General features: G+C 32.2%; 1 protein-coding gene across 2 annotated transcripts; it reads right to left on the bottom strand.

Moving 5' to 3' along the window:
- Window positions 1-1,177: 1,177 nt before the first annotated feature.
- On the bottom strand, window positions 1,178-12,186 carry LOC134708489 (uncharacterized). Of its 2 annotated transcripts, none has more exons than XM_063569058.1 (2): window positions 12,066-12,186; window positions 1,178-3,007 (listed from the first exon to the last, which is right to left on the bottom strand). In XM_063569058.1, the coding sequence occupies exon 2, from the start codon at window positions 3,001-3,003 to the stop codon at window positions 1,342-1,344; it is 1,662 nt and encodes a 553-aa protein (XP_063425128.1). In that variant the 5' UTR covers window positions 3,004-3,007; window positions 12,066-12,186; the 3' UTR covers window positions 1,178-1,341. The 2 variants fall into 2 exon arrangements, with proteins under 2 accessions (XP_063425128.1, XP_063425129.1); XM_063569059.1 differs by having other exon boundaries at window positions 12,134-12,168.
- Window positions 12,187-13,492: the final 1,306 nt, after the last annotated feature.

Genomic DNA, 13,492 nt, shown 5'->3' on the forward strand with positions numbered 1-13,492 from the left:
AAATAACTCTTCTCAATAAAGACAAAAGCGATACGTTTAAAAAAAAAATTCTTAGAATTTGGAAAATATTTTTATATTATTCCTATTCAGAATTTATTTATTTGATTTTTCGAGGAAATGACACAGCCCATGCAGATGGTAACGTTGAAGTTCAATGGTCTAAACAAAATACAGTTGCAATGATTTTCATGTCGATGTAGAAGTCTATGTGTTTGTATGTTAAAGCAGTTTTTAAAGTTAATAAGGGTTTTGTAAACTTTTTATACTACGAGAAACGTTCTGGAGCGTTTGTTTCGATAGATATCTACAAAAGGATCCGTTTTAAGGACGATGAGTGTGACATTCTCTAAATACATACAGGTACCTTGCCTAACGGACATCCCATATACCCAAAAAAGTTATTGCAATAAATGAGTGTTACACATGGAAAAATAAATCTTTTGTTTCTTCAAAGCAGTTGCTGAACCAACCGGTTAAACAGATCTAAAGAATGTTTATAGGTTTGACAAGAAGGAAAATGTCACACACCATTTCTACAACCGAAGGCTACCAAAGGGTCTTCAGCGCAGCGATAACATAATCCTGCATCCGGAGGTGGGCCTTAGCTGGCCTCTTAATAAAATGTTTACTAGTTATTAACACAATTGAAATAAATAAATCAATAGTGGATAGCTATCGTATTCAGCAGACATAAAAAAAACCACTGACGACATATTTTGTTAACAAAATGGCAATAGTAAACAAAAGTATACAATTTATTTTGTCTTTGTTTCCAGATTAAAAAATCGTTCAGTTGTCGCCATTATTCACCCGTAGGTTTGTTTTTGACTACTAGTAATTTCTTATTATTTCCTTCATAGAGGTTGCTGATAAAGTATAGTTATTTAACCAAGAGTTCTAAGTGATGATGTTGAAATCATCCCTGCGTGTTGCTTAGTCTTTTCAAAAGTCATAAATCGATTGAGAGAAAAACAAATCCAAGATACAAACTAAAACCTAGGAAAACACATCAACTATAATAATTAAACAACAAAACAAAGGAACACTGCAGTGCAACAAAAAACAAACGACAATGCAACTTACAAAGAAACGAATTATAAGATAAAAACAGTCATATTCCTGACTTGGCCAGAACGTGACATTTTAAAAAACAATTGAACCTGGTTTTTTTTTTGGCTAGCCAAACCTAACGCTTTATGGCAATGTTAAATTAGTCGCTAAAATGGCAATATTACATGACGTCTTTTTTTTTTCTATTTTACTGATCATTTCAGTCCGAAATGAATCACAAAGCAATGTTAATACTATAATAACTTAAATTTATAGTTTGACATGGTTCCATTATTGTATTTTATAAATATTGACTGTGGTATTATAGTTGTTTACTACTAATAGTTCTTTTGTTTCATGGTTGTACGATAAACCGGTCGGTTGAGATATACCATCGTCTGCTGTCAGGACAATGTCATGTTTCCCTCTATCATGAGATATTCTATGTATGTTGTTTGACGTTTGTCCTGCTACATATACATCACCGCGGTTGTCTACAGTCACCGCACTTGTCATAGTCAGGTCAGGGGACTTGTATATCTCCCATTCTTTTCCATCTGATGTAACAATGAAGACTTTAGTACTAAAATTGTCAATACAATAGACATCTCCATTGTTATTGGCACAGACAGCCCGAGGATCAAATTTTGTTTTGATTGTGTTCAGAACTTTACCATTGATATCAATCATAGTAAGAGTGTTGCGTTCATTTTTTACCCATATTTTATCTTTTACACTGGTGATTCCTTCACACATTCCTCCAACATTTATAACCTTTTTACTAAGCTTTAACGATGTCAGGTCAATGATTTGGATATATTCATCACCTTGGGATACTAAAGCATATTTGTTTCTATATAATGTTATATATTTTGGTTCAAAGTGCAAATCAATTTCTTTATAGTTGGATCCATCATGTTTACATGCAAACAGTTTTCTACCACTGTACTGACCAAGGAGTAACCTGTTGCCAGGATAAAAACAACCTCTTGAAATACACACACCATCACCTAACTTCGTGGTCTGGAATGAATTTGTCAGTGACAATCGTCTCTCGTCTCCATGGGCTCTGACAAGAACCTGACTTTGTTGGTCGAGATCTAGTACAGGCATTAGTACGGGGACATTTTCTATTGTAACATTACCCAAATCTTGGTGTCTCGTTTTAACATTTGATTCTACTTCTAAAGGATGATACGTAAGTGTTGGAATGGTTGCTATTTGAAGTTCTCTTATTTCCAATTCTTTCTGGTGAGTTTCAATATCGAGACTTTTTACTACCTGGAATAATTGGATTTCAGATACATGTTGTTTAAGCGAATTAAGATCCCTTTTCCATGTAAACAATGAATCAGTGCTGGAACGGGCGCTATCTTTATTTCGGGATATCATATCTTTACATTGTTTATACTTATTATCAATATCTTTATGCATATCTACTTCTAGTTTATCTAAATGGGCGATAACTCTCTGTTTCATTCCCGACACTCTTTCCTTGATGTTGTTACGATTGTTCTTCAAATCTTCAAGTGTTGTCTCATTTTGACTCAGTATTTTTTCTGTGATCTGACTAAGGTTTTCCATCCTTCTCTCTAAGTCGGAAATAGCAGTGCTATCTTTCACGCCCTTGGCAGCTTTTTCAACTGAGATGATAGGTTTGCAATTGTGATGTGATACAAGTACACATGAATCGCAGATCACCTTGTCATGTTGACAACAGAACAGTACAATCTTTTGACGGGGATGAATGTCGCAGTTCTCTGACATTTCAAGAAACGATGAAGTAAGATGTTGTTTTTCTTTAATGTGTACTTTTTTTGGAGCTGGTAAAATCTTTTCTTGAATACTAGCACATTTCTGATCAACAACTTCGCTGCATTCACTGCACGAGGAAACTGTTTTTGTGTCTTCATCCCTACGCTGACGACTGACACCACATTGACTGTCCGCCATATTACTGTAATATGAGAAAACATAATGTTTGCATTAAATGGGCTGACAAATGTTTATCTGACAGTATGCATAGGGGTACATCAATTTACAATTGAATCGACATTTACATAATTTTATTATAGATGCTTGTATATTTTTGTATCTAAATTCCCGACAAGTTGCAAAAAAAGGAAAGTTAAATATGTCAAGAATGATAAATAAATGATGTACTGGTAAATTAGCGATGAAAAGCATAATAATATCGAAAGGAAATGATAAATCATGTTAGAGTAGTACATGTAGCAGGTACTAAGGGCATGGCCTCATCTTTTTTTGGTGATGTTAAGGTTTTTTATCATATACTTAGCATTAATATGGTAGCTTTTGTATATGTGTAACGAACGGAAGTACACTAGCCATAAATTCCCACCCAGGCTGATAACCCATATCAGCCCGGTCTGATAACCCATATCAGGGGCGTCTCGTGCAAAAACCCATAACAGTGCTTCTCGTGCATGTTACTTCCGGTGTTTCCGGTATCGGTTGTTACTTTTCCATTGTGACGTCAGATATTTTTTATGACGACGTCAAAATCTACGTGAACTTTTGTGGGGATAGTTAAGTACTTGCTAACAAATGCCATTGGCAATTATGAATCATTTTATGGTACAACACACCTTCAATAATAATGATCATAAAACTCTTCCAAATTATTAATGTTTCAAAATGCCTCTATAGGAAATGTTACCATACATATATACCATACATATATATGGAGGTAGTGATGTTGATGTATATTTGATTCATAACGTAACTTCTTTGTAAAGTTTTATACTGTTTTTGTTGTTGCATTTGTTTATTTGCCTGACATAAAACTATTGTCGGAAGTATATGATAAAGCGATTAATACATGGCCTTTTCCATATCAGCCTGGGTATCATCCCTCGACCCATATCAGCGCCTCGACTCCGTCTCGGGCTGATATGGGGGTCTCGGGATGATACCCAGGCTGATATGGAAAAGGCCATGTATTAATCTCTATTTATCATATACTTAGCATTAATATGATAGCTTTTGCATATGTGTAACGAACGGAAGTACACAAGCCATAATTTCCCACCCAGGCTGATGACCCATATCAGCCCGGTCTGATAACCCATATCAGGGGCGTCTCCAATGGTCTCGTGCAAAAACCCGTAACAGTGCTTCTCGTGCAAGTTACTTCCGGTGTTTCCGGTATCGGTTGTTTATTTTTCCATTGTGACGACAGATATTGATGACGACGTCAAAATTTACGGGAACAGTTTTGTGGGGATAGTTTAGTACTTACTAACAAATGCCATTGGCAATTATGAATCATTTTATAGTACAACAAACATGGAGTAATAAATAATGATCATGAAACTCTTCCACAACAAACATGGAGTAATAAATAATGATCATGAAACTCTTCCAACTATTCAATGTTTCAAAATGCCTCTATAGGAAATGTTACCATAAAATGTACATATATGTATATGGAGGTAGTGATGCTGTTGGTTGCATTGACAGTTATAGGATATTGGATTTATAACTTAACTTCTTTATAAAGTTTTTGACTGTTTTAGTTGTTGCATTTGTGTTTTTTTTTTTGCCTTACATAAAACTATTGTCGGAAGTATATGATAAAGCGATTAATACATGGCCTTTTCCATATCAGCCTGGGTATCATCCCTCGACCCATATCAGCGCCTCGACTCCGTCTCGGGCTGATATGGGGGTCTCTGGATGATACCCAGGCTGATATGGAAAAGGCCATGTATTAATCTCTATGTATTACATATACCATTACTATTTCGACTACTTTCAGTAATTTGATGTTTTATTCTTGTAGAGGAAATTGTACAAATGGTATATAAACTACAGAAAGACTAAAATGTATTTAAACGTATTTAAACGAATATCGTAATATGCATGCGTAGTAATAATTCATATTGAATAATGGTAGAGTAAAACAAAAGTAAAGACAGTCTGAGCATTTTGTCCCTTAGAGACATAGGAACGTGTTTTTTGGTGATTATAATGTTAAGAAAATTATCGAATCATACTAAGTCGTCTCTGTACTTTGTTTTATATCATCCACAGCATTTTTTCGAGTCTGTATTGCGAGTTGGTGTTCATAAATCAAGCTTTCACATGGTTTTGTGCTGTTATATATATTCTACAGTATGATTGTCCTAGTATTTTATAAAATATGATAATTATTATAGAGGATTAAGATGGGGGGGGGGGGGGGGGGGTAGAAAAGTTTCTAACTTGTGAACTTCACTGTTTCAAATCATCACATGAAGTTAAGCAGTTAGAATAAACAACAAAAAAGTATAATAATTTATCATGTCTATATACTTATATAGGTTTGTTGTTTGATTGTTGAGGGCCCTCATGGGGTTTTTGATTATGTGATTACTTGGCCGTTTTTTTAATGATTATTTGATTATTAAGCCAAATATTTCATGATTATTTGATTACCTAGGACTGTATTTTTAGTTTATGATTATTTGATTACTGAAGATAAGCAAATATTTAATGATTATGTGATTATATTGGCAAAAAAATGGTGATTATGTGATTACTAGGACCCCACTAAACACATAACGTTTAAAGAACGTTGTGGATTGGTTCCTGTCAGGTTATTTCGGACCTTAACGTTACACGAACGTTGTAAGAACGTTAAAATGAAACGTTACAATTCAACGTTCTAAGAACGTTTTGTTTTAACGTTGTGTGGAAGTTTCAGTTTGGTTATGTTACAAATAATACGTTGTAGAAACGTTTAATATTAGTTACTTTTTAACGTTACTTAACTAACATTCTTAAAATGTTCGAATAATGTTCATCATTTTTTTTGGAAAAATAATCTTTCAAAAAAACAAAAAAATATCAAATTAATAGAAAAAAATGCAAGTAAGATGTTTGTCGTCTTGCATGTTAATCAAACCTTTATTTTGTATCAGAAAGTCAATGCTTAGAGTTAATAAAACTCAAAAACCGACAGTGTATTAAGAATAAAATATTTTTTTATTTCTTAAACATATAGATTGCTCGACTAAAAGTTAAAATTCATTATTTTCATTACTTATTATAACTTTTTTCATTCAACTTTCATTTGTGAAACATGATGATCAATTATATACCGAATGATATTTGATACAGCCATTATGTTAATCAAGCATATTCTGATAAGATTGACCTATAGAATAATGTTGACCAGATGTTAGACAAATTTCAAAGATAGTTGCTATGGTAATTAAAGTTATAGGAAATCTAAGTGTAATGAGATAGTCACTTTTGAGACTATTTCCTGTCGTGTATTTGTAAGAAAGCAGTGATAACAAAGAAAACAAAAGAGAAAATCGCATCTTCTAAAGAGAAAGACACATGTAAGTTGATTGTTACTTGTAAATTCTGATATATGTAAAACTATGATTATGAATGACAAATAATACATGTTTTTTAACCACAAATAAAACTTATTTTATTTCTGAAATCTTTGTTAAATGTGAAGATTGCATTTATAACCCTTATCAATGGAAAAGTGTATTTTCGAATTTTCCTTGTGACAAACTGTTTCAGAATGTTGTTTAATTATTTTAAGTTCATACACATTTAAAAGAATTGGACAAAATGCACAATAAATACTTTAAGTTAGTAACATAATAGCAATCCTTAAAGGGAAATTCCGCGATTTTTTACTTATCATCTAATTATGTTCATCTTAACATAAAAAACACATTTGCAAAGTTTTAAATTTATATTCCTTCTAATAACGGAGAAAATCAAGTATTTGTAACTTTTTTGGTTGAATTCTCGAGTGGGTCGTGACGTATTAGCCCGATTTATTGAATTCTGGGAAAAAAATAAAATCTGTTTAACTCTTATAGCTTATCGACAATATACGTAATTAAAAGCGCACAGCTGACGAATGGTCGAAGTTATTAACCACAATATAAGAATAAACGAAAATGAATATGCATATATTTACCGTTTTGTATTGATTGAATTAAACTCCTATAAAATTATCTCTAGTTAATGTTTTTGAAATTTTAATTAATTATTGTTGAGATTTTTTTCATAATATTTCTATTTACCGTTATTGTTTTGATAATCATTTCAATGCAACTAATGTGTGAGCAGAGTGTGTATATTATTTTGTAAAGGTCACTACATATATTTCTCGGCACGAGGTCAATTCGTTTACCTTGTAGCTATGTAGCCGCAGGTGTGAGTTCAAGCGTACACAGGTATAAATGTTGTTATTTGGAAAGGATAAACAGAAAGGTTAGAAAGAGTATATGCTGTCACGATGTTAATACACTAAGATTTAATACACGATGAGAATAAAGATACAATAATTAAATTGTGTAAATTAATTGAAAATAAAATTCAGATTCGTAATTCCGAAAGTGTATAAAAATAAAAGGAAACAATTTTTGATTACTTTCTTAGCGGCAATTGGCGTAAAGATTCAAATATGAAGCAAAAAATAGTAGTTTTAATCTTTAATAAAAACTAAATGCAATATTACCCAATTTGATATACCATTGTACATTTGTTTGATATCATTGACTTTACTGGAATTTCTTAACTTGTATTCAAATCTGGCTGTGTTTAAATGCTAATAAAACTATTGCAATTTTAAAGTTTTTAATTGACAAAAAAGTACAACATACAACATGCATGATTTTTTTTTAGTTTCTTTTTAACATTTTATTCTTACATAATTAAATTCATTTGACAATCATTTACACGATTTTTTGTGAAAAGAATACCAATTATCTAAGCTAAGGTATTATTTCTTTTGAGGATTTTTGAGGATTTTTTTTTTAAAATTCTATGATAATATTTGTGCAATGTTGAACATGATAGCCGTCATTAATCCAAATAAGTAATACAGTAGTTGTAATAAAAGATATATTTTAGTCATGCATAACTGATATTGATGAATTTATAATAGTTCGTCCATACATCGTTGTTCATGAAACAATCATTATTAGTATACATGTAAGTTTCCTGACGTATAAGAGCCATTGAGGATGAGCTCCAGAGAAATCAGACTAGTGGCGTTTCGTTCGTTTGTTTGTTGGGAAAGGAGAGCCGGAAATGCAACCGCTTGTACAGATAAACGACAGAATTACCATACAAGCATTTATAGTCAACACAATCAGAAAGAGTTCCCATCGTTAGACGGGGAATATGAAGGCTTCCAAGAATGAACAAGTGACATGTCTAACTCTGAACAGTTAGAAAACAGACTATCGACATCGACCGCTTGTTCTTGATATTTGAAATTATGATATAGTGATGAGTTCTTGCGTCTGACAAAAACTAAATTCCTTCATGGTTATATCTTGCCATACGTTTATATTGGTTTGTAAGGTGATTACTCAAAATCGTTATTTGAAAATCCTGTTTGTGAGATGTAGATTCATTTCAATACAGAAATTTCATTTATATATTTCACAAGTGTATAACACGGAGAAGCTCTGAAGGTCCATTAATCCCATTTTGTTTGGGTGTGAACCATCGATGTTTACAGCCATATCAAAGAATAAGGTGATGGTGGTAGAAAGAACTATGGGCGTCATGTGTCAAATATTACATGCATATCGGACAATGAGTTGTAAATCTGTATGAACAGATTTCCAATACAACCATATTATTGAGAAGGAATGTTTACATGCTATACTCTCGTACTAGTATTACAGGGTTCTTGTGGCGTTCACCTTAGACACACATCGTTTTAACGATGTTTAAAAAAAGACAGAACCAATTTAATGTCATATTTGCCTATTTTTTAAATATAACTAAAAGTCTTTTATCTGACAAGAATACCCCTATTTAGCGAACAAGTAATTTATTCTTTTTTCTGTTATTGAATACAAAGAAAGAAAATAAATCCCGAAATTAATTTGAAACTTTGATACTCAAAAGTTTCCCAGCAAAATATTCACATCCCCTGGGGATAATTAGTGTTCGTCCAGTGGCATATATAACAATTGTGATGACGAACTCCTTCCTTTGTTCGAGAACAATCTTATTGAAATATAAATCTGTGATTTTCCTAGGTCCACAGCTTCAATGAACCAAAGCAAAAGTTATACATCGACCTGTATTTAAATCAAATTGGTTCTCTTTTTCTTTTGGTATACAATAGTCTATCGACATTCGATGATTACATACTGTTGGCATACGTGGACTAGTCTATTTACAACACTTTTACCCCTATTTATTCAAAATATATGTTTTTTTTCTTATGTTCAATGTATACATGTATATATTTTAAATTGCGCTATTATAGTTCCGTAACTTTCTATCCAGTCGTATAAACGAATCGTCGGCAAGTGCGTACATTTTTTTAAATCAATATTTCTGGTCTGTTCCAATCTGTCCTTCACTATTGACAATGACTATATATTACATTTTCCCAAATTCACCCTTGGAAAAAATATTTAAATAGATTTTAACTTCATCAATTCTTATTTTTTGGGTATTATTTATATTTTTATGAATTATATTCTTTACACCAGAAATGTTATTCATAAACAAGCGTATGAGTTTAGTAATGACAAGTAAGACAGAGTTGTATATTATACATCTGATAGTTCAAAATGGAAAGTTATAAGTTATCAGCCGTGTACACTGATCAATACCTGCAGAAGTGAAACGATGCATGAGCTTGCAAGCCCGACAGGAAATCGCTTGAATACCTGGACGTGTCACCTCACACCCCTCACAATACCTTTGGAAGTAATACCTTTAGCCATGCTGGTGATCAGATGAGGGAAGATCAATATATATTTGAAAAAAGTTTATTACTTTAAAGAATTATGAACAAACTAGATTTTCGAAAAGAATTTTCACGGAACACTTATTTATGATTTCAACTTTGACTTTTCACCTAATTCCAATATCAACAGTTTAAAAACAACAGACCATGGTAATTTAAATTAATTTAAAGTAAGAATATTTTCCGTATCAAGTTAGTTAGTCGGATAAAACAACCGTACGATTGACAAGATATCGACACGCAATTACGACTACATCGGTTACTGTAGTTTTGTTTCTTTGTGGTTTATAGACATATCTTTTTTATTAATCGGGAAAGAAGACAAGATGGCGGATCGCAAAGAATTGATACTCTAAATTTAAAATCGATGGTGATCGCTTATCTAGCGGAATAAAACTTTAATATCTATGAATTTGAGCATTTTTATACAGAATGAACATAATATCAATTTTTGATTTTTTTGCGAAGTTTCCCTTTAAATCGGATTCGAAGATTGCAAATATATATGCAAAATTGAAATGTTAAATATTATAATACCAATGATGCAGTTGTATTTAGATTTGACTTCATATATATGTCACTAGAATTATTCATTTAGTTAAACATTTTTTTACATGGCTCTGTTTCCTGTTTTCATATCTATCCTCAATTTTCCGGCTAAACTTAGCTAGCACAGTGAAGTCTAACAATCTAAATAGATGTTGGAAGATGTGGTATGAGTGCCTTATCCCCATGGCATCGCCTTGTATAGTCTAGTTTTAAACAATAGTCTTTTAGGATTTATTATTTTCATAAGAAGTATACATTGAGTACTCATTTGTTCATATCTTTATTACAGGGGCAGTGAAATAATTTTTATGAAGATTTGCTACACTGGACATGCTGGATAAGAATTAAACAAAAGACGGATTCAGAAAAAGTGCCAAAAGAAAGGGTAGCAGAAAACAAAGGGAACCCTCTTGTGAATACAACCCATGTTAGATTAAAAAACTATGAAATAATTGTATAAACCTAATGGAATAACTATGAAACTAATGAAGTGAAATTACAGAGCTAGGAAATAACTGTATGAACCTGATGAAGTGAAATTACAGAACTAGGAATTAACTGTATGAACATGATGAAGTGAAATTACAGAATAAGGAAATAACTGTATGAACCTGATGAAGTGAAATTACAGAACAAGGAAATAATTGACTGAATCCGATGAAGTGAAATTATAGAACTAGGAAATAACTGTATGAACATAATGTCAGAAGTGAATTACAGAACTAGGAAATAACTGTATGAACCTGATGACTGAGTGAATTACATTTACAGAAATGAAACATCGTGAATATACTTTATATAATGTTTCATTCTAGATCTGCTGTTGTAACGTGTATTTACATAAAATTAAACTTTTAAGAGTTTGCTCCTTGTCTAGATTAAATAAATTATGTATTGGTATTAATTATTTAAGAAAAATAGGTAAATATGTTAATTTTATTCATTCAAATATGGGTAACATTCCTGGAGAGAAAGATTAATTGATTGTTTTTTTCTAAAACATCCATTGGCAAAATGTTCATGCATGTTCAGGAAGATGGAGAGAAAAACAACGTTGAGCCAATGAATGCAGATACGTTGGGCCATTGTTGTGCCAACATACAAATGGTGTTTGGGACTAGGCTAAATTTGGGTTCCAAATTGGTAAAACATTGTTTTAGTTAGGTTCCAGATTGGTTACACAAGGTTCTATAAAGGTTCCAGATTGGTTATACAAGGTTCTATCAAGGTTCCAGTTTGGTTACACAAAGTTCTATTTAGGTTCCAGGTTGGTTTTCCTTAACGCTATATCATAACGTTCTTACAACGTAACTGGTAGTCCACGCTTTTACGTTCCTACAATGTTAACACAACGTTGTCACAACGAAACAGAAACGTTCCTGGAACATTTCCTGAACGTTTTTGTGTTTTGTGGGACCCCCCTATGAGGGGCCTCATTGTTGTTTTGTTTTTGGTAACTGTATATTGATTTTAGGATTGCTACCTTTCACCTAGATAGTAAAGTAACATAACTATGCTATACTCGTAATAAAAGGGTCCCATAATTTAAATGGATATTGCTTAAAGTTAAGGTGACAGATTTGTTACGATTACCAAAAATTTTATTTAAAACTTCTATTTTTAGATTGGTACACAATAATATTTATCTATCATACTAGTTACTAAATCGTTCTTCTCTTAAACTCTTACAAAATTGATGGTTACTCACCTAATTATTTTTTTAGTCCTAACGTCCTTGTATATTTTCTGTTTGATAAAAACCAAGACAACACTTACTTTCGTTTTCAATGGGATTTCCCTTGATCAAAGGGAGATGATCTAGGGTAGTGCTAAAATGAGGAGATACACCAAAGACCTGAACTTGGACCTGAAAAGACCTGAATATATATACTATTCGATTTATTTGGTTTTCACTAATATAAAAAAAAAGCATTGGAAATTTTGGTCAAGGATGAACAAACATTCCCTGAAAAAAAATATGATAACGAAATAAAAATATTAGGGTAATGCCAAAAGAAAAATATGACATGAAAGAAGGATAAGAAAAGCCTTGACCGGAACGGATTAAGTCCATTTAACATAAAGTATGATATCTTGAAAGTCTGTTTTAATAGATTACTGTGACGCGTTCATTTGACTAGAACGGACCTAAAGTTCTAAGGTCACATTAATTCAAACTTCTTAATTTTGTGCGAGTCATATTTTGTTATAAAAAAGAACAAAAAAAAACACATACTTCACATGCCGTGAGAATAGTTTTACAATAATAAAAACTTGTAGTGTTTATATAGACCTTTCTTTCTTGGTATAGTATGTTTCGTGGAAACCAAGCACTTAATTTTCATTTCATTTTTTCTAAGTGAGATGGAGAGATTCATAAAGTGAGTATTTTGAGGGACTTTGGTTCTTAATTATGATCGCCTGTTTTGAATTTTGATAAGTAAGACTACCGGGCTCTCTATTTAAATATCGTAGCTTGAAGAAACAACCCCTTCATTATTTTGTTCATTTCAAATCGGTAAATGAAATCGGTTTATATAATAGTAAAAAGACAATGGTATGCTTGTCAATGATACAACTCTCCTCAAGAGACCATATGCCGTTGAATTTAGATTCTATTCAAACTCTTAAGGCTAGATAAATACGAACAACATTTACAAATCGTCTATTTGATGACTTCCACCTTTCAGTAATACAGGAGTATACATTATGACATATCAGCAGCTATGTTCACAACAAGAGTTACACGATGGTTGTAACTAGTGGATTAGCCGGGTACAGTAACTGCTAGCTGACATTCCAATGAGAGCTTAGAAATCCAACTTCCCTTTTGGTGGGGTTAATTTCATATCACAGTGTTGAAGTACACTGCTTTTTTTCTCAATCTCCTTAAAAGAAAAGGTATGTTCTAAAAAAATAATTGTTCATTTTAAACTGGCAATATAATTGACAAATCAAATTAAGTGTAAAAATATTAGATTATTAGTAAGCAAAATGTCTGTTGTGAAATCAAACAATAGAGTCGTACAGGTATAAAAATAAGGCTTGACCGCCACTCCCCTTAATTTAAATGTAACCACCTACTTTCTTAAAGCTCCATCACTGATTAAGCTCAAGTAATCAAATTAGGCTTCT

This window comes from Mytilus trossulus, chromosome 2, assembly GCF_036588685.1.
Source record: "Mytilus trossulus isolate FHL-02 chromosome 2, PNRI_Mtr1.1.1.hap1, whole genome shotgun sequence".
Classification (NCBI taxonomy): Eukaryota; Metazoa; Mollusca; class Bivalvia; order Mytilida; family Mytilidae; genus Mytilus; species Mytilus trossulus.

Coding starts and splice junctions, on each gene's coding strand:
- LOC134708489 (XM_063569058.1), bottom strand. CDS start 3,003: ATGGCGGACAGTCAATGTGGTGTCAGTCGTCAGCGTAGGGATGAAGAC.